General features: G+C 57.4%; 1 protein-coding gene across 1 annotated transcript in view; it reads left to right on the top strand.

Annotated features, from left to right (window-relative positions):
* Positions 1 to 3,283: 3,283 nt before the first annotated feature.
* DRGX (dorsal root ganglia homeobox) overlaps positions 3,284 to 20,515 on the top strand; it is a 34,842-nt gene continuing 17,610 nt past the window's right edge. Inside the window, exons 1-6 of the mRNA XM_051837548.2 lie at positions 3,284 to 3,443; positions 3,867 to 3,964; positions 7,887 to 7,984; positions 8,963 to 9,064; positions 12,186 to 12,364; positions 12,459 to 12,571. Of these exons, the coding sequence (XP_051693508.2) occupies positions 3,931 to 3,964; positions 7,887 to 7,984; positions 8,963 to 9,064; positions 12,186 to 12,364; positions 12,459 to 12,571 (526 nt within the window). The 5' untranslated portion in view covers positions 3,284 to 3,443; positions 3,867 to 3,930. The remainder of the gene's footprint in view (positions 3,444 to 3,866; positions 3,965 to 7,886; positions 7,985 to 8,962; positions 9,065 to 12,185; positions 12,365 to 12,458; positions 12,572 to 20,515) is intronic.

Genomic DNA, 20,515 nt, shown 5'->3' with positions numbered 1-20,515 from the left:
AGCCTTGAGTTTTTAGCACTAGGGTTGTGGACCAGCAGGACTGTCTGGGGAACACCTGCACACACACACACCCACACACACACACACAAACACATGGCGTGTGGCTCTCTCTTCCCACTTGGTCCCTTAAAATGTGAACCACCGTCAAGGCTGAGCTCCCCACTTCTTCCTGGCCTGCGGGACGGGCACTAGGGAATGTAGATGCTGGCGCGTGCTGAACGCGGAGAGAAGGGGACTTGAGGACCACAGAATTCTCTCCTTGCTGCGCCTGGAAGGAACCCGCGTGGGGGTGGGGAGGCTGAAATATGACCCCACCGTTGTAGCTTTAAATAAGCATTTCCCTCCTAATAGAAGCCCCTCCTAACGTCTCCCGCAGCTTTGATTTTGAACACGTCACATCCCTCATTAAAGCAATCACTGTTAAAACATAAAGCAACACAGGATTTATTTCTTCATTAAACTGATGATCCGTATATGAAGCCAATTAACATTATGAGTCTGGTGAACATCAAGTGTAAAGAGGTGAGAGAAAATTAAAAGCAGTCACCTTGATCTTTAGATACAGAAAGTACACTTTTAGGTCGTAAATTATCAGAGGGTCCAAGCGGGACAGACCGGTGAATTTGGTTAATTGCAGAATACACCACCACCACCACCCCCGCCACGCACAAGAATCAAGGAAAAATACGCTTTTTCTTTACGAACGCCCCGTTTTTAATTTGGGGAGGGGAGACGAGAGGAGGCGAATACCTAGTAGTCTTTCTCCAGGCCCGAGGGTTGGCAAAATCCAGGAAGAGAAGGGGACCCGCGTCGTCCAAGTTGGCGGCAGTTTTTCGTTTCCAGGGTTGTTTGTTGATTCGCTGTTTTGCCAACAGGAGGGAGCCCAGCGGTAGCCGCTCCGGGACTGGGACGTTGGGCGTGGCGAGGCCGAGGGTCCCCAGCTGGCTTCCAGCCCCGCGCCAGGTGGGTGTCTTCCCCGAGCTCGGCTGGTGGTCCGGCCCGAGGGAGCGGCCAGGTTCGCCGTCTGGAGACGCTGGGAGGCCGGGGCCAGGCGGCGAGGGGCCGCGGGAGGATTCCCGGCTGGAACCGCGGGGTCAGGAGCCGCCCGGGTGGGTCCCTGCCGCGCGTGCTGAGCGCGCGTCCCGAGTTTACTTTGGCAGATTTGCACCTAGAAAGGTTTAGGCTCGGCCCCGGGGCGCGTAGGTGCCGGCCGGGCGGGTCCGGCCGCCGCGCAGCGCCGCGCGCTTCTCTGGGCGTGGGCTGGGGAACGCAGCGCCGCTGTCCAGGGTTCTGCCCAGGACGGGAGCGCACTGTTCTCAGACTCTGGGAGCAGTCCGTCGCGTGCCAGGGACATCTCTGGGTCTGGACAAGAACAGGTTTCGGCCGATGTCAGAGATGGAGAGCTGAGGCTGGGGCTTGGATTCCCTCGGTCTCTGGGGCCCGGGCGGCGCCCCGCACCACGCTACTGGTGCTGAGGGCGCCCGAAGCATGGACCGTCAGATGCGCCGGCCGAGTCGGCCTGGACATCTTCCTCACCTCGCTTCGCAGGCACTCGGGTCCGAGAGCACGCAGAGCGCACGGGATAGGAGTTCGCCGCCCAGGGCAGGAGGGAGCCCGAGAGGGGCCTTTAGGCAGACCCACGGGCCCAAGATGGGACTGTGCGTCTCTAGCTCTTGGATGGGGCTCCGGAGAGCAGGGGTCCTCTGTGGTGGACGGGGAGAGAGACCGCGCGCGCGGGCCAGGGGCTGGGAGACGGTCGGCTCCAGGGGCGCCAGCCCTTCCTACGCGAAACGGAAACCCCGTTCCCGGCTGCCCTGCCGGCGTCCGCACCGGCCTCCCGGATCCGCGGACCTGCTCCTCCCGGGCCGAACCCGGCACTCGCAGGAGTCGGTGGCCCCAGCGGGGCTGGCGCCGCGGGGAGCTCTCTCCGCTCTGAAGCGAGCCGGAGTTTGCGGCGATTTCCTCCCCGCGCCGCGGCGGCTGAGCCCAGGAGGGGCCGCTTGCGTGAAACGGGCCGCCAAGCCGCCGCAGCCGGAGCGGTGCAGCGTCTTGGTGCCGGCTGTCCGCCGGCGGGCCAGGGCCCCAAGCGCTCCGGCCTCCAGCTGGACGCCCCTCGTCCCCGCGGCGCGCGCTGGCCATGCGCTGCGTCTTGAAGACCGGGTACCGGATCCCGGGGCCGGGCCGGGCGGGGAGCAGAGCAGGCCCGGCGCCTCGCCCAGGCGCCCGAACGCGGCATCAGAATGTTTATAAAATATTCAGTCTGCGCCGTCTGTCCAAGAAGCCATGGTCCCGAAATAAAATCGACAGTCTAGACGGAAGGCAACAGAACTTATCAACAGTTGTCTAACTTGCATTGTGCCAGGCCTCTTGAGTGGGTCATAATACCAACTTTATTTTCAGTGGTGCATAAATTAATTACACGCATTTAATAACCAAAATATCATTATATCCCCCCTTTAATATCATAAAGGCTTTCCGCCAGAGAAGCACTTAATAGTGCAAGGGCCGTAACGGGCTATTATCCTGGTGTAATGCTATTACAGGACCAATTATGCGCCATTAGACTTGCTTTTTTTCCGCCGTTTATGTGATTTGCTCCAATCCCGCGCCCCTGACTTGAACATTTCAGCCCGGTACTTTGGAGTTTAATTTCCACGCAGGCAGCGAGAAGGGCGGTCTCTCTCCGCCGAGCGCCGGCCTCCGATGCGCTTTAAAAGTGATTGCCAAGGGTCCCACCGCATATCATTTGCGTGAGACTCGAGCATAAATTCAGGGACCCCTCGCTGAGAACAAAATCAAACTTTCCTTCTGTACGAGCGCTTGTGGAAAGGGAAGCCGCGCGCCGCGTCGCCCCCAAACCCGCCCGGCGGCGACAATTAACGGCGCTTTGTCATTCGGCAGCCCGGGAGCGGCCAGCGCCTGCCACCGGCGAGCCCGGATCTCCGTGCTCGCGGAGAAGCAGGTTTGGGGCTGAGGGGCCCCGGGCTGGGGGTGGCGCCAGGGGTTCGGAAAATAATGCCCATTTTGTTTTGCCTTTTTTTTATTTGTTTGTTTGTTTTTTGTTTTGGTGGTGCTCCTTTGGAACCTTTCTTAAAAGAAAAGAGAGGGGAAAAAAACATTCCTGATGTTTGCTGAGAAATGACGGATTTTTTTTTTAACACCACGTGGGCCATTTGTAAGGCCCAATAGACCTATCCAAGTTACTCGCTGTAGACAGCGCTGGAAATAATCAGATTAAGGCCAATTACGCGTGAGATTATAAAGGCGAGCGCTGAGCGCCGGCGCGCGCGGTAGACAGGCATCGAGACATCTGGCCACGGCCCGAGTCACTTCTCCGGTCCTGCGGGGCGCCCGCTGCGCCCAGCCCCGCCCGTCGCTCGCGCAGCCCCGCGCGCTGGCCGGGGGCGCTCACGCTCCGGCCTTCCCGCCCGCCGCCCGCCGAGGTACGCCCGGCTCAGGCAGGACGCGCTCGCCGGGCCCCGCGCGCTGGGCCTTGGGGGCTCGGGGCCTTCCCGGCAAGAGCCGCCACGGCGTGCGCGCTCGCCGGCCCCAGCCCCGGCTGCGGTGCCCGAGCGCTGGGCTGGCGGCGGGGACACCCGGAGCGCCAGGAACCGGACCGCCGCGCGGGTTGGGTGTTGGGGCGAGGGTGAGGGCACGGCTGTGTGGGAGGTGGACCCGCCCCAAGGGCTGCCCCTCGGGGGACACCCCCCCCCCCACGCCCCGGCTTGCGACGGCGCTGCCAGGTCCCCTCCGGCCTCGGCAGCGGGCTGGCGGCGTTGTAAGGGGACTCTTCGGGACGGGAGCTTCCGGGGCTCCCCAGGGCGCGGGCAGAGGGGACTCGGGTTCTGTCGCTGTTTGCCTTGCAGCCAGCCGGAGCCCCGCGCAGCGGTCCAAGCCCCAGCCGCCGTGCAGCCCGCCCGACCGTCGGCGATGTTTTATTTCCACTGCCCGCCCCAGCTGGAGGGTGAGTAAGTGCCGCTGCCCGGGCCGCTCGGGCGAGGCCGGACTCGGCCAGGAGGAGCCGGAGCGGGCTGCGGGGCTGGCGGGCGGTGGGGCGCAGCCGCCCGGCGGTGAATTCGGGGAGTCCCCGGCCCCCTCCCGGCACCCTGCTCCAGCCCCAGCCCCGGCGCCACCTGCCTCCCACCTCCCTCTCCGCCTGGGCCAGGGAGGCCCCGGGCTATGCGTGCCGTGGGGACCCGCACAGGCCTCCTCCCAGCGCAGATGCTGGTGTCACGCTTCTAATCGGGGCTCCCCCGCCCAGGGGGGCGCATCAATCTTCCACGCTGCTTTTTGCAAACCTCCCGGAAAGCCAAGGCCAGCGGGCCTGCAGCGTTTCCCTGGCCAGGAAGGACCCACGCCTGGGCTGCTGTCGCTCGGGGCTCGGGGTAGTGATGCTCCAAGAACCTCGTCCGTGGCCTCAGGCTGCTCAGGGCCAGTCCCTGGCGCCCGGGTCACCTCGGCAGCCTCCCTGGGGACCGCCTGCCCCTCCCCCTCCAGCCTTGGCCTGGCTCCTCATCTGTGACTCTGTGGGTTTTTGATCCCAAATCAAAAGGTTCTCATTTTTGAAAGTCTCCACTCCTTAGAAGAAATTATTTTTTGGGATCCCTGGTGTGGTCCATGACCTTCCTGGCTAGGAGGAGCTGGGGGTGGTGACCAGGGCACAGCTGGTACCCCTGTGTGGCTCCACCCAGGACCTGCAGGATCCAAGGGTGGGTCCTCCAAGGGAGCCTATTCCTGCCCCACAGGTGAATCAGCTGCCCACTTGAAGCGTGCACCGGGCCTTTCTCAGAGCAGTTGCTTCAGACTGGGCTCTGGCGAGACAGTCTCTTGATTCACTCTTGCAATGCAGGATTTTGAAGGCTGAGAATTGCAGGGAGAAATGGAGCAGGGTGCAAGGTGGTGAGATACGGGGAGGGGGGGACCCGAGATCCCTGAGGGGGTGCACCTGCCCTGCAGTAGCCCAGCCTCTGCCGCTCAGGGTGTATAGGGATTTCAGAAACCTGCTTTTGTTTTCCCCAGAAGAGTTCACAGGAGTCCCGGAGGATTTGCCAAAGGAGACTAATGAGGTCCAGTGGTTAAGGGCAGAAGGCCCCACACTTGCCTGCATTTTATCTTCTTTTACCCATAAGAACCCAGGCAGAACCGGCTTCAGGATGTCAGAGAGGTGCACCTGCTGGCTCTCTGTGTTTCTGAACTGTGTGCAGCCGGCAGCTCCCACACTGCTGGCCAGAGCTGATGTCCGGAGATGTAGCAGGTGGCACAGTTCCTGGGGTCTTCAGGGGGGGAAAGGTTACAGAAGAGACTTAGGGGCAGTCTGGGCTCAGCCTGCAGCGGCCCCGCTCTGCTCTCTCTGACAGCTGCCCGCCACCCTCAGCTCGCTCTGCCGGGCTCAGCACGCTTCCGGTCTGGGTGCTGACTCAGAGCGACACAAGCAAACATAGAGGAGATGGGTTTTCAGGTTCCTTCAGGCGGCTTTCGGTGTTGCTTTTGCAGAAGGAGGCGTTTCTGGTTTAGTCCGGTGTTGTGAGGTGCAGACAATCAGTCGGCTGCAGATGGGAAAAGCCGAGAGCAGACCTGGGAACAAGGGGTTCCATAGTCCTCTCTCAGCTTGTCATTTCTAATTTTTATTAACTGAGAAAGCAAAGTATGGCTCGCTTCTTGGATGCTTTTGTTGCTATTAAGTTGAAAAGTACTACACACGCCTGCGTGAGAAGTTCCGGTGGAACAGAAACCGGTACAAAGAAAGGCAAGATCGCGCTCTACCTCTTTTCCTAAAGGTACCTGTCGTGGTTCATTTCTTGCAACCAGAAACACGCTTCTGGTCTCATTGACACATCGCTTCTCTGTGTGCTGTGCCTCGTTGGGGCTGAAATCATTTTCCACGTTGGTTTTGTGACTTCCTAGTACAGCCCAGGCAGGGATCTCTCCTAACAGCGTGTCCAGCTCGACTTTTTTCTTTTAAACAGCTGTGTAGTATTCCAGATACAGGGGGCACTTCCAAAAGTTCATGGAAAAACAGAACTAAAAGCAAAGTTTGTTTTGGTGCAGAAACAAAAATGAGAACTTCCTGTATGTGTAGTTTTCCCATAATTTGCGGTTTTTTTTAAAGAGCTCTCCTACGTTGCACAGAAAGTGTCTATTGGTAGTTTCTAGGTTTTTCTCCATCTTTCTGTTGGCACACTTCATTAGTGTAGCTGTAGATTAGCTATCTATGTAAGTGTGTGCATATTCGATGCAGATTGTTAAATTACCTTCTAATAAGGCTGCACCACTTGGTATCCCTACAACCTGACTGAGCTTGTACATTCTGTTACATTTCTATCTGTCCGGGATATTTGTATACACCTTATTTTATTTTATTTTTTTTGCCAAAACAATGACAGTACCATTTCACTGTGTTGTTTTGTTTAATTTCTATGAGGCTTACCATTTCCATGTTATAGACCATTCTACTGATTTTTAAGTAAAAAGTCTGTTCTCGATTTGTCCTCTTTTGAGGTTGTCAGTCTTTTTCTTATTAATCTGATGACTGGAGAGCCCCGTTCTAGGATACTGTTTGACACACAGTGTCTTACTTGAAGCCATTACTTGTACCTAATGTGAAGCAGTTTGGGGCGAGGGCGTGGAACTCTGAGGGCTTGGGGAGAGATTGGGTTCCTCCTCACCAGTCAAACGTGTTTATTCCAAAAGGAGCCAATTTGGCTTTGTTGTTACAAAGCAGTGGGCGTCGGGACTATCCCTTTGAAATTTCAGTGGGGCTTCTAAGAAGAAGGCAATTTGAACAGGAAGCTGGAGGGAGAAAGCTGGCACTGAGAGCAGGGGTGTTGTGGCCCTGCAGGGTAACCTAGTAGCAGAAAAGGTTCTTGTTAGCAAGTGTGCGTCCCTGCGACTACGTTCCTTCTGAGAGATGTGGCTCCAAGAGTGGGCACTGCCGGCACAGGGACTAGGAACACAGGGCCCTTGGCAGGTACAGTGCTCGCCGGTTAATGGGACCTCACTTGTTCATTTTCCTGAGAAGCCGTTGTGGACTATCAGGTAAATAGTGCACATTTGGAAAATGATCTGAACGCACGTTGGGGGCCAAGTCCTGCGTAGCTTTGCAAGCGAGTGGTGGAGGCTGCTAGGCAGGACAAATGCCTGGGGGTCCTGGGGGCAGTGGGAGCTGGAGGTGCTTTCAAAGGCCTGGCCAGGGCGGGCAGCACTCTGGGAGAGTGGCCTCGCGCAGCTCCGCCCGGCTTGGCTCAGGACAGCCGCCGTGGCTGCAGATCTCTCGTTCACCGACATCCATGGAGCAGCTCCACTATGGCGCTGATGAGCTGTGACCAATGACGATTCATGTTCATTTACAAACTTCTTATCTCCTTGCTTTCTGCACTTCTGGGAGAAAGGTGCTCTGAAAAGCTCCTGGTGCTCTCTGTCCGCCCCAGCTTCCCTTCTCCCCAGCCTTTAACCCTCGGTGCTCCCGTTAACCAGGGGCGGGGCACTGGCAGGTGAGCAAAACAGAGTCCCAGAGCCTCCAGGAGGTAAAATTGGGGCCCGGCAGCAGGCAGCTGGGAGCCAGAGGGCAGATTCAGGCTCCGCTCAAGCCAGACACCCCTCCTGGCTGAGAGTCCCGAATTCCTGGGGAAGTGGACTTGAGTGGCTTAGGGATTAAGGTCCCCACCTGCCTCACACTAGAAGGATAGTGGGGGTGCCCCGGCCTAGGGTTTCTGGGAAACAGCGAGCGTGGGAGACTGGGAATGACTGGTTCTAACAGGGGGAGCAGAGGAAGATGCTTTGGGGATGCAGGGCTGCCTGGTGGGTGTGGGTTGGTGCTCCGAGGGGGTCCGGGCAGCGCTCTGAGGACCGGGGCTCTCTGCTTGGCTGATGCAGTTTGCTCCCGGTAGGCTCGGCACCCTTCAGCAGCCACTCCACGGGGGATTTCGACGATGGGTTCCTGCGGAGGAAGCAGCGCCGGAACCGGACCACATTCACCCTGCAGCAGGTACCTGCGTGGGGGTCCCTTCTGAGAGTCAGCTCATTCCTGCCCCGTCACCCCACCAAACGTCAGCATGGGGCACCTCCTGTGTCCCCCCAACATCAGCACGGAGCACCTCCTGTGTCCTCCCCAAACGTCAGCGTGGAGCACTCCTCTGTCCCCCCCAACATCAGAGTGGGGGCACCTCCTCTGCCCCCCTCCCAGCATCAGAGTGGAGCACCTCCTCTGAACCGCCTCCCCCCCAGCATCAGAGTGGAGCACCTCCTCTTTGGTTCTTAAAATCAGATCCACTGATTCTGTTTTCTTGAACCATTTATGTGTCCGGGAATCTGTTGGGGTGGGGGTGGGGGAGAGCAGATGATCCTGACCTCATGACCCCAGGTAGATCAGGGAAGAAGCAACCATGGCCTCTCTCACTTGGCTCAGGTTTGCAATTTGGGGTGCATTTCCACATCTGCAGACATGGATCCCAGATGCTGACTGGCGCTGTAGATACTGTCGTTGTCCATGAGGGGCAGGGCGACTCCTGGAACCTTGAGGTTGCATTCCGTGGAGCCGGGCTCTTTTCCTTGCATGGGTCTCTGCCCCAGCGCTGGTGCCCTCGGGGTCAGTCTGGAAGTGACCCACAGCCCCCTGCTTTCTGTGGGACTGGCGGGGTGGCACTTCACAAGTCGCTTCTTTTCTCTCTTGTCCTGTGATAATCGAGTCACCCTACCTCTGCCTACGGCCATGCGTCCGGTTTTTGCTGCCTTCGAACAGACTTAAATGAAAGTGCAAATACAATCATCACACCTCTGTTTGGACGGAGTTCATCCCTAAGTCTTGGCTCGGAAATCACGCGTGTCATTCTGCGGGGGTCTCTTCGAAGATCCTTCTCTCCCTTTCCTGCTTTGGTTTCATCCGTGAAACGCCCCGTGGCTGTGCGATCCGCACCCCTGCCTCCTCTCACCGGTAAATGTCTACATTTTTCCCCCCTTTCACCAGCTGGAAGCTCTTGAAGCCGTTTTTGCCCAGACGCACTACCCAGATGTCTTCACCCGCGAAGAACTAGCCATGAAAATAAACCTCACAGAAGCGCGAGTGCAGGTAACCTCCTTTTTAATTATTTAACTCTCTAATATTAAAACTGGCAAACTTTTTTTTTTGACATCATGACTGCAGAGTGCACATTTGGCCAAAGAAAGCAAATGAACACTATCTGTCATTTTCATGATGCACTTTAATAACATCAACATAATGTGGAATATTAGATTAGGTTGATTAATCGGTCATTCATAATTAACTAGTGATAATGTTCTACACTAATTTGTCCGCGTCTCTAAGGTACTAAATTACATCAATGCACATCCATTTCCTTGCTTTGGGAAAAAAAAAAAAAAAAGAGCTGAGATACTTATTCTCAAAGCAGCTTTGACCGCCCTGGGGTGAGGTCAGTCAATTGCAGGGAACCAGGGAACCGTGTTTTCAGATGGGAACAAGGCGGTGATCTGCATTCCAGAAATTGCATCCTGCCCGACGTACCCCCTGCACGCAGACCCTTTTAGCAAAGTGGATCGGAAGACACGTGCAATTTCAGAATCTTTCCACGGCTGGCCAAAGGGCTGCCTCGGAGACTGAGCGAGGCCCGCCATGGCCATCTCCGAGTCGGGTTTCTTCGCAGGAGCGGCGCGGTGATGCTGTTTAAACGCACCGACCAGACCGAGCCCAGCAGATGCAGCTGAGCGCGGGAGGAGCAGACACGCGGTGTGGTCTTCTCTCTGGGCGAGCCATTCTTGGAGCACAATTATATATTCATTTTATTTATGGGGTTTCCTCCATGCTGTTTCTGGTCCTTTTTATGTAGGGGCTTGGGGTTAAGCCTATGCAAAGATCTAATTGTAGGAAATATAATAGTTTGCTTTGGGCTCCCCTGGGTCATCTCTTAAAAACCAATGGCTGAAGAGAGATAATGGAATTCTGAGCAGTAAATTGGGGGTTGTAAACAAGTTATTTCCCCTATAATCAGATTATGTGATCCTGATTATTAAATCTGAACATGAATCATTGGTCATACGCGGGCAAATTAAACTGATTATTATTTGGAAATGAAAATCTCCTTTGGCCAGGGTACCCGTCTACCCTTTCTTTTTTTTTTTAATGCCGGCTTGCCAATAGCTGCCTAAAGATTGAACTGCAAATTGAGATAAATGACACAATTATGGAGCATTCAGAAGTGGAAGATCATAACTTCTCCCTGGAAGGTGCAAGGGTGAGATAGGGGTGGTGACAATTAAAGCGGGGAATTGTTCCGGCTGTTGTTGGCTATTATGCAGCCAGACAATGGGCTGTGGTTGTTTGGCGAAGGGGCCCGGGGCTCTCCAGCAGGCAGGCGGTGGTGGGAAGGGAGATGTGTTTACATTTCTACCCCTTGCTCATTCAAATATGATTAATGTTCTATAAAGCAGGGTCTTAATCGAAGCTGATGTTGTCAAACAATAACTAAATAGGGAAATAAACGACTCCATCACACTCTTTCCTCCGAAGCAGGCAGACTGTCAGTGCAAAGTCATTAAAATATGATAATGAAAAATAGCTCAATTAAGTGTTGTTATAGCTGTGACCTTCATTCAATTAAGACGCAAGAAAGTGTCTGCATTTTGCTTTGCATTTAACTGCCCTAAATTTAGAATATAGATAAAATCATTATTCAATGATCACTGATATGTGCAATTAAAAGCCAACCAGATTAAAAAAAAAAGAAAGAAAGAAAGGAAGGAAGAAAGAGAGAGAGAAACCCAGTGAAGGGAGAATGAAATCGAAGCAATGGGATAGGCTGGCACAGGCCTCAGCCTCTAGGACCCTGGCTGTTTCCCTGGCCAGTGGGGTTGGCAGCCAGGGAAGGAGAGGCTACCCGGGAGAATAGGCGGGAGGGCTGGCCAAGCCCTTCTGTCAGCCAGGACTGCTCTCCCAGGAGGGCAGAGAGGAGATTTTACTGGAGGAAGCCAGAGCGGCAGGAGTCCACCCATACCTGGGAACACCTTGAGTCTGGCCTGCCCGGGGTTCCAGGAGGCTGCCCTCTTGCCCATGCACTGTTGCTCTCTGAGGCTTCGGGACTCTGCCACCAGTCTCTGAGAAGCTGCTCGGCCCACCAGCCTCCTCTGAACTTGGGGAGGAGAGAGATGATGACACTGGCTGATGTGAACTTCCTAACTGACCATGCTTGGGGGCGACATCATCATCACTACCCACCCCTGCCCCAGCTGGGGTTCAGATGGTGAATCCAGCACTTGGGGGGTGACCCTGGGACAAGTGAATTGGTCCCTCTGTGCAACGGCAACAGCAGGGCCACCTGTGAGGGTTTTGTGTGTGTGTGTGTGTGTGTGTGTGTTTATTTGAAAGATAGTCACAGAGAGAGGAAGAGACAGAGAGAGAGAGTGGGAGAGAGAGAGGTCTTCCATCTGCTGGTTCACTCCCCAAATGGCCTCAACAGTTGGAGCTGAGCTGATCTGAAGCCAGGAGCCAGGAGCCAGGAGCCAGGAGCCAGGAGCTTCTTCCACGTCTCCCACGTGGGTGCAGGGGCCCAAGGACTTGGGCCATCTTCTACTGCTTTCCTAGGAGCATTAGCAGGGAGCTGGATTGGAACCAGCACCCATATGGGATGCTGGCGCTGCGGGCTGGGGCTTTAACCTGCTACACCACAGCGCAGGCCCCCACCTGTGAGGTCTAAGCCGGATTCTTTGAGGTCGCAAATGCTGAACCAGGGCTGCCACCAGAGTCAACATTTCTTATGGGTGCACTGGGTTGGGTTAGACCACAGGAGTGAGGCGAGGCAGGGGCAGGTGCTCTGGCCAAACCAGCTGGAAGCCTGAGGCTGTTTCTGAGAGGGGAAAACCTGAGATGATCACATGAGTGACTTTGACCATGAACTCCGGGTAGGAAATGCATTTCTCATCAGTGAAACGAATTCCCGTGAATCACCATGCTGGGAGTGTCCACAACAACACAGGCAGGCACGTGGAGACTTCCTGCTGTTTGCAGAAGCACCTGTCACAAGGACACCCCCTGACCCGCCTGTGGGTTCAAGGAGCATGAGAGGGGGCCTCTAAGGGGGATTGCAAGTGCCGCCTGGTGGGAGGTAGGGGTGGGGTCCCAGGACTTGTGATGTGGGCTCCCGCCCACCCCCCACCCCTGCCCCGTCTGACTCTCTGCCTTCCCTTGGGGAACTCAGGTCTGGTTCCAGAACCGAAGGGCCAAGTGGAGGAAAACGGAGAGGGGCGCCTCCGACCAGGAGCCGGGAGCCAAGGAGCCCATGGCCGAGGTGCAGCCGCCGCCCGTGAGAAACATCAGCTCCCCGCCCCCCGGGGAGCAGACCCGCAGCAAGAAGGAGGCCCTGGAAGCTCAGCAGAGGTGAAGCTGGTGGGACTGCGGGCCTCGGGGTGGGGGATCCCCGGCTGTGCTGCACAGGGGGCCGGAACTCAACGAGCTCTTCTCCCTTTGCCAGCCTGGGGCGGACCGTGGGTCCTGCAGGCCCCTTCTTCCCCTCCTGCCTGCCGGGGACCCTCCTGAACACGGCCACATACGCCCAGGCCTTGTCACACGTGGCCTCCCTAAAGGGTGAGTTTCTGCTGGGTGGGCTGGGAGGGCTGGCGGCCGGCACGGTCTCTGTCTCCCTGGGGCGGGTGGGGTGGGACCGTCTAGCACCCGGCAGATGTGGCTCTCCTCTCCTCCTGTCAATCACCGCCGAGGTCACAGACATCCTGCTTTGTGCCCCTTTGATTGGGACACAGCCTGAGAATGCAGCCGACAGACGGCTTGTCCAGGAGGGACCGCTCTATGGTGGCAGCTTGCTCCGCTCCAGGGTGACAGCCCTGGGTGCTCAGCCCGCAGCTCCTGGGCCAGGCCCGGAGGGGTGAGCATCGCATGTCTGAGGATGTTCTTCCTGGGTGCACTTTCTCCCTTGCCTTCCCTGGGGACTCCTGGTGCCAGTGCGCGGCTGTCAGGAAGCGTGGATTTCCTAGAGGCTTGCTCTCTTCTCTGCAGCTGTTGTAGCCCGGATGATGCAAATCCCTAGGGATCTTTTGCCAAGAGATGATCTGCCCCCCGAGGGTCTCTGGGGTACCCTACCTGGACGAATGGACCCACCCAGTGGCTCTTGATCCCCGGCCTCAAATGTATTTGTCCAGTGATCAGGCTGGGCAGCTGTGCTGGCCAGAACAGGGCTGGTTGCCCCTTACAGTGTGTCCAGGGGAGTGCCAGTGTGTTACAGAGGAGCTGGAAGGTGGGAGTGCAGAGCAGACTGTGGACTTTTTCCTGGTAACAGGCGGTGGGAGAGGCCTCCCTGAGTTGTCTGCTGCCCGTCCTGTGCCAGAATTTGGGGTCTCCCTGGTCTCCAGAGGCCCCCCCATAGCAGATGGGTCAGAGACAGGTGCACACGTACAAGCAAATAGCCATCTGCGTTGTGAATGTGGCTTCTGGAGGTAGAAAGAGGACAGGGCAGAGTGGGGGGCCTTCTAGGTGCAGGGACCAGCAGGTGTACGGCGCACCAGGCGTGGGGAGGAGAAGTACTGGGAGAAGGTGCTGGGGAGCCACGCCTTGTCCCCAGCGAGCTGAGGGGCTGTGGGACATGTTCCCGGGGCACGTGGGGGGCGGAGGTTCTGGTGATCCAGAGTCTGAAACATGGGTGCGTGCCTTATGCTGCCAGTGAGAAAGTCCGTGCACCAGGAAGCTTAGTTTATTATAAAGATTGTATGCAGTGGCCTGCAGGCTCCAGCTCTGTGAGACAGAAAGGAATTGTGTGTTTCGACTTGGGTTTCTTCCCCAAGGTGTCGCATTATGTGTGTGCAAATATTCTGAAATCATTAAAAAAAAGTCTTTCTAAGCGTTTTGGAAACTCCACTCCCACAGAGTTGGGGACGGTCAAATGCAGGGGTGTCAGGAGGAGATTACAGGGGGGTTTGGCCTTGGCTTTGGTGAGTAACCGCTTTGCTTACAAATGTCACTCACCACTCACGGTGGTTCCACTCAGGTCCCAGGAATGGGGCTGTGGCTTCCTGTGTCTCAGCCATGGCAGCCCTCGGGGTGTTTCTGGGAAGCCAAGAGGAGCCCCCGTGGATGCCCAAATGGCTGAAGGGGGAGCTTGAGGGTCAGACTGCAGGGTTGGGGGGGGGCAAGGCTGAGGGCAGAGGGCAAGAGGGAGACAGAGCTGGGGCGTGTGTCTCCCACACTCTGAGGAGTGCTCCCTGCTCAGCGCCAACCAAGGACAGAGGCTGGGGCAGGTGGGAGGAGCCAGGGCTAAGCAGGGGTCAGCTGGCTGAGTGCGTGCAGGCTGGTGATGCAAAGACACCCACTGCCCCATCTCTGTACCTCCCTCAGCTCCTTCCCTAAGCCCTGGAGCTCGCTCTGTGCCCATCCTGCTTTTGCCCTGGGGACTTGGGATGTGCAGGACGGGGCGCATGCAGGTGGGGGGAGGGCGGGGGTGTCACAGGTGCTCTTGAGACGTGGGAGCATCTTGGTGCATTGGAGGGACCCTGCCTGGGTGGCCTGCTGCATCCTCCCTTAAAATACAAGGTGTGCCCAGGTGGTTCCGGGCCAGGAGGCACATGGGCCCAGTGAGCACGTGCGGGCTTTGTCTTGCCTTCCTTGGCCACGAGCGAGCCCTTGCCTGCTTCTCTGGCTCTCCCGGTGCCCCTGTCATTTTCCCACTTGGCTGCAAAGCCCTTCTTTCTGTGACGGGAAACAGTCATGCCAGGTGACCCTGACGGGCGGCTTCAGCCTCGGGTAGGGTGGAGGTGGGGGTGGGTGGGGGTGGACTCGGGAGCCTTGGCCCACTCAAGGTCACACCATTGCTCAGGGCAGCCCGCTGTGGCCAAGAATTTACCAGAATTGATGAATTCCCAGGAGAGGCTGGAACTGTGGATTTTTTTTTCTTCCTTGACATATGCTTGTCTTTTGGGCGGCTCTAGCAGAGCACCCCTGTCTGGCTGGGTTAGAAACAATAGACATCTATTCCCCACATTCTGGAAGCTGGCACATTGGAGGTCAGGGCCCCAGCCCGGCGGGTTGCAGAGGCCAATTTCTCGTTGTGGCCTCCTGTGGCAGTAAGAGCTCCAGAGAGTTCTCCCGGCTTCCTTTGCTAAGGACTCAAACCCCGTTCTGATCCTACCACCCCAAGAGTTAGGATTTCTCTGCCCTCCGCTCTGAGTGTTTCTCCCCGTGCTGCACCTCCTCCACAGGCTCGCCCTGACCCCTCTGCTGCCCCCTCCTCTCTAGCTCTTCCATGTCTAGCAAGCACAGTCCTGCTGGGAAGAGAGGGAAAGGAGCGATTACTGAGACGCTCCTGGAACGTCTGGTCCTGGTGCTGTTAATTCTCACGGTGGCGCAGTGATGGTGAGGCGGGCACTCACCATCGCGTGCCTAGTGCGTGGATGCAGATGGTTCTGAGATCGCATCCGACGTGTGGTGGGGCCTCTTTTGTCCTCTAACAGCACCTGACCCCACTTCTGGAAGCTGGACGCTCCCGGGCGCTGCCTCTGCTCACAGCAGGTGACCCTGCAGACCCTGGAGGTCTGCTTGGGGGGACCCTGCCCCAGGACCCAGGGGACAGGGGCGTACCTGCTGGCAGGCGGCTTCTAAACACCTCCTGGGATTCTATGCTAGGTGGTTTTGCTGAATGTGTGTTCGGTGACTAGGGGTCAGCTTGTCTTACCTGTCTTTCTCCCAGACTCCTCCAAGCTGCAGACAGCTCAGGCTGGGCTCTCAGGGAACCTCGGGCTTTCCAGAGCCGGCTCAGTGCCAAGAGCTCTGGGCCATGACTCAGTCTCCCTTACCTGCCCTGCAGCTCCAGATGCTGGGTAGACCAGGTGGCTACATCTTTCTCTGCTTCTCTCAGTCCTGAACTCTGTTTGCAAGGGGCCACTGGCCGGGGATAGGGACAGCTGTGGCTGGCTGTGGCAGAGCTGGTGCTTGAAGGCGCCTTGTCTACGTTCTTTTCACGCATGAGAAACTGGGGCTCAGCTGGGGAAGTCGCCCTCTGAGGCTGGGCTGCTGTCCTTGGCATCCTGATAACTCTCCCCCAAGATGAGCACCTGCTCCTGGTGGGAACAGTGAGCGCTCTTGGACTCCCTGCAGTGAAGAAAGCTCGGAGTTCACTATGCAGGGGGTCTGGGGCCATCTAGAACCCCTGCAGACGGGGACCAATGTGGGCCCTTCCAGCCCAGAGATCGCCACCCACCTCCCCAGGTGGCTGACCCAGGAGGTGTGACTCAAAGCTAATTTTAGCTCCCAGACCCAAACTGGGGCTGCCGCCTTTCCCCAGGCTTGGTGGTCCTGCAGCCCCGCACTGAGACAGCCAATGCCCATGTAGGCCACCGGGGTCCTGGCCCTGCCTTAGACACCGCCCCGGCGCTGCTCCCCCGGGACTGAGGATGCTGGCCAAGGTTTCCCGTGCTGTCCCAGCACCTGGCCAGCCTCTGGGGCAGAGGCAGGGCCCCCAGTGCCTCAGGGCGAGGTGAGGGCACACTGGGAGCACCCCATCAGTGATCCAAGAGCTAACTGCCCAGACAGCGTTGTGTGTGGTTACAAATCCGAGGGCTGTGGATGACGGTCCGATCTTTGGGTGCTCGGCGCTGCTCTCTGGCGCTGCTCTCTGGAGAGTTTTTGTGGGGCAGCTTGGAGAGGCTGAGCTGCTTTACTGGGCGGTCCCGGAAGCCCCGGGCTCTTCCAGATGGTTTCACGGGTGTTTTCTTGCCTGGAGAGTCTTTGGTTTTGCAGCTGTTCTGAAAACGGCAGTGCTCTTGGAACCAATCAGTGTGCAATATCTGTGGGGGATGGGCACCGGGACTCCCATGCGTCCTGGAAGACGCTCACGTCCCTCTCCTAAAGTGGCATTGTCTCTGCGTGTCCCATCCATGCGTCCTCCTGTCCAAAAGCCTCATGGAAAATGCATGCCAGGAAAAACCTCTGCAGTGATTTCAACAGGGTTTTTGCACCCAAATAAACTCCACCTTTATTCCATTGTCCACGCCCTTTTTGAAGCCCTCTCGTCTCTTGGTTACTTGTGATACCTAAGCCCATTTTGTAAATTTGTACAAAAGTCATTAATAAGCTATGTTTAAGAAATAATGATTTTTAAAAATTCTTTTTAAAAAAGATTCATTTTTTATTTATTTGAAAGGCAGAGTTACAGAGAGAGGTGGAGGCAGAGAGAGAGAGAGAGAGAGAGAGAGGTCTTCCATCTGCTGGTTCACTCCCCAAATGGCTGCAATGGCTGGGGCTGGGTCTATCCAAAGCCAGAAGCCAGGAGCTTCTTCCAGGTCTCCCACGTGGGTGCAGGGGCCTAAGCACTTGGGTCATCCTCTGCTGCTTTCCCAGGTGCATTAGCAGGGAGCTGGTTGGGAAGTGGAGCAGCCAGGACTTGAACCGGCACCCATATGGGATGCCAGCACTGCAGGCAGTGGATGAACCTGCTGTGCCGCAGCACCGGCCTGGATGCACTTTTTCTCGGTATTTTCCACCCATGGGCAGCCGGGCCTGTGGATGTGGAGTCTGTGGATGGAGTGGGTTGTGGAAGTGCAGTAAAGGAGAAGGCAGGACTGGTCAAGAGCCTTGAATGCTCTCTTGGGCCCCCACCAACATCAGGCTCCCAGGGCCCGGTGAGGCCCAGTGACGGCCAGGAGTTGCCTGCCCATGAGTGGGGTGGGCAGGCCGGCCCCCGGCAGCTCAGTGACTGTTCTAGAACCTTCCTGTGGGCTTCATCTTCCATCCACGGTGCATCTGTGGAATACTCCGTGGAGCATCTAGAGCTGCTTTGGGGATAGGAGAGGCAGCAGGTCTCCCGGCACTATGGGTCTCTATGGTGAAGTCAGCCATAGGAAACTCGGGATGATGGTTTTCTTAGGAAATGAGAGTCATTTTCATTCCTTGGAAACACCTGTTGAAGGCAGGAGCCTTAGGAGCTGCGGAAGGCGCGATCGGGCTGCCTTGTGGCCAGTCTTGGGAAATCGCCACTGCTCAGGGCTCCCATCTCAGGGAGGGCCAGGGCGGAAACCTGCCCCCACTCGTCGCTCTCATCCAGCCATGCTTTGGGGCCAGACTGAGGTGGCGGGCTGGCAGCTCTGCAGCCAGGATGCTGGGGTTGCTCCTGTAGGGGTTGGTGTTGGGCTGTGCAGGATGGCGTGGGCACAAGAAGGGGGTGTGGCGCTGTAGGTCAGTAGGGCAGCTCAGGCCCCGGGGCGGCGGGGCAGCAGGGAGGTGGGGACAGCAGCCCGTGGTGCGCAGGTGTACTGAGGCTGGCCTGGAGGGACGTGCACAGGAAATGTGTCGGATCAGCCTGCTCACTCACACCAGGCAGGCCCCTGGACCGGCATCAGGCTGCCTCCATCAGGGGGTGAGGTGGCTGCTAGCTCAGGCCAGGACGCTGTCCAGCGGGACAGAGCCCGCGAGCTGGCAACGAGTCCATCTTCTCCTTTAATTAGCAAGGGACCAAGTAGCCCTTGTTTTAAGCAAGGGCTCAGGCTAGCCTGCCTGGTGGGACCCTCATTCTTCCATTGCTAGCCATGGAGTCTTTTCTTTTTTCTTTTTCTTTTTTTTGACAGGCAGAGTGGACAGTGAGAGAGAGAGACAGAGAGAAAGGTCTTCCTTTGCCGTTGGTTCACCCCTCAGTGGCTGCTGTGGCCGGTGTGCTGCGGCCGGCGCATTGCGCTGATCCGATGGCAGGAGCCAGGTGCCTCTCCTGGTCTCCCATGGGGTGCAGGGCCCAAGCACTTGGGCCATCCTCCACTGCCTTCCCGGGCCACAGCAGAGAGCTGGACTAGAAGAGGGGCAACCGGGACAGAATCCAGCACCCCGACCGGGACTAGAACCCGGTATGCCGGCACCACAGGCGGAGGATTAGCCTAGTGAGCCGCGGTGCCAGCCTCCATGGAGTCTTTATTTTATTTTTTTACAAGGTATTTATTTGAAAAGGAGTTAGAGAGACACACAGAAAGATCTTCCATTGCTGGTTCACTCCCCAAATGGCCCTGAACTCTATCCACATCTCCCACGTGGGTGGCAGGGGCCCAAGCACTTGGGCCATTCTCTGCTGCCTTCCCAAGGTCATATTAGCAGGGAGCTGCATTGGAAGTGGAGCAGCCGGGATTCGAACCAGCGCTCCGACATGGGATGCTGACTTTGCAGGATAGCAGCTTAACCCGCTGCGCCACAACACCTGCCTGCAGCCGCGACATCTGTAGCTAGTCACAGAAACCCCCTGCACCTCTTGCCTGTCTGTAGGATGGGGTCACAGATGACATAGGAGTGAGTTCACAAGGTAGGGAGTTGGGGGGCAGCAAGTGCAGGAGCATCCGAGCCCCTGAAGCCATCCCCCGTTACCCTGGGCTTCACTGCTCCTGAAATGCACCCTGGGGCAGTGTAGGGGCTCCTTCCTGTCCCTTGTAACGAGTTCAAGTTCGGAGTCATTGCTTCCTGGGACTTCATGGGGGTGATGTGTACCTTGGGTGGGTCAGAGAGGGAACACCCTGGCCGGGACTTGCATTATTGAGTGTGCAGTGGAAAGTCGGTAAGAACACAGCAAGCCCGACCTTCCTCCTCTCTTCCTCGCAGGGAGGGTTTGCATAACAATAAAGATTGTTCGGAGAGAAAGCCATCGCAACACGCAGAGTTTTCCTGTGCTGCCTTAATGGGCAGCCTCCCGTCCGCAATTCATTAATGCAGAGGAGGTTATTAACGGCCAGGGAGGCACTTGGGCTTGTTCCGGGGAAGTGCTGGCCCTGGGCCTGCGGGCGGGCGCGGCCCCGGGCAGTGGCTGAAGGAGGAGGCGGCGGCGCGCTCCCTGGCGCACTTAGCAGGGCTGCCTGTGACCTGTGATTCGCAGAGCTGGGTGTGAGGTGGAAAATAATTACAGCTGCCGGAGGAGGGCTCTCATAAGTCACCGCACGTGTGCAGCTCGCGCAGCGGGAGGCAGCCGCGCCATTCTCCTGCCTGGGCACCGTAGCCTGCTCCGAGGCGACCTGCCCCACAGCGGCGGCGTGGGCAGCCAAGGCCTCAGCCCCTGGTGCCGGCAGGCCAGAGGCAAGGGATCAGCAGGGGGACCCCCTGGGATGGGGTCTAAGCGCCCCTCATCTCCCCTCCCCCTCGCCTCCCGTCTTGGGTTGGGGGAGGGGTGGGCAGAGGGGCTGCAGCTGGAATCCTGGCCCCGCCTCCCTGGCTGAAGGGGAGGCAGTGGGCGGTGCCAGGAGGGGCCCAGCCGTGTCCTGCCTGAGGGCAAGGCTGCTTAGTTAACTTACCCTGACCTTGAACTTCCAGGCTCAAAAGCAAAGGGCTGCAGCTGACCAACAGACATTCTGTTGCTCACTAAGGCTGGACTCACGGCCAGGGTGGCCTCTTCCTTCTGAGCCACCTAAGACCATCCGTCCCCACCCCCAACCCCTGTTCCTCTTCAGCTGCTTCTCCTTTGTGTTGTGATTAAAATCACAGCTATAGGCCGGCGGGACCGCGGCTCAATATGCTAATCCTCCACCTTGCGGTGCAGGCATACTGGGTTCTAGTCCCAGGCGGGGC

This window comes from Oryctolagus cuniculus, chromosome 15, assembly GCF_964237555.1.
Source record: "Oryctolagus cuniculus chromosome 15, mOryCun1.1, whole genome shotgun sequence".
Taxonomy (NCBI): domain Eukaryota; kingdom Metazoa; phylum Chordata; class Mammalia; order Lagomorpha; family Leporidae; genus Oryctolagus; species Oryctolagus cuniculus.
This window is presented reverse-complemented; position numbering and strand designations above follow the sequence as displayed.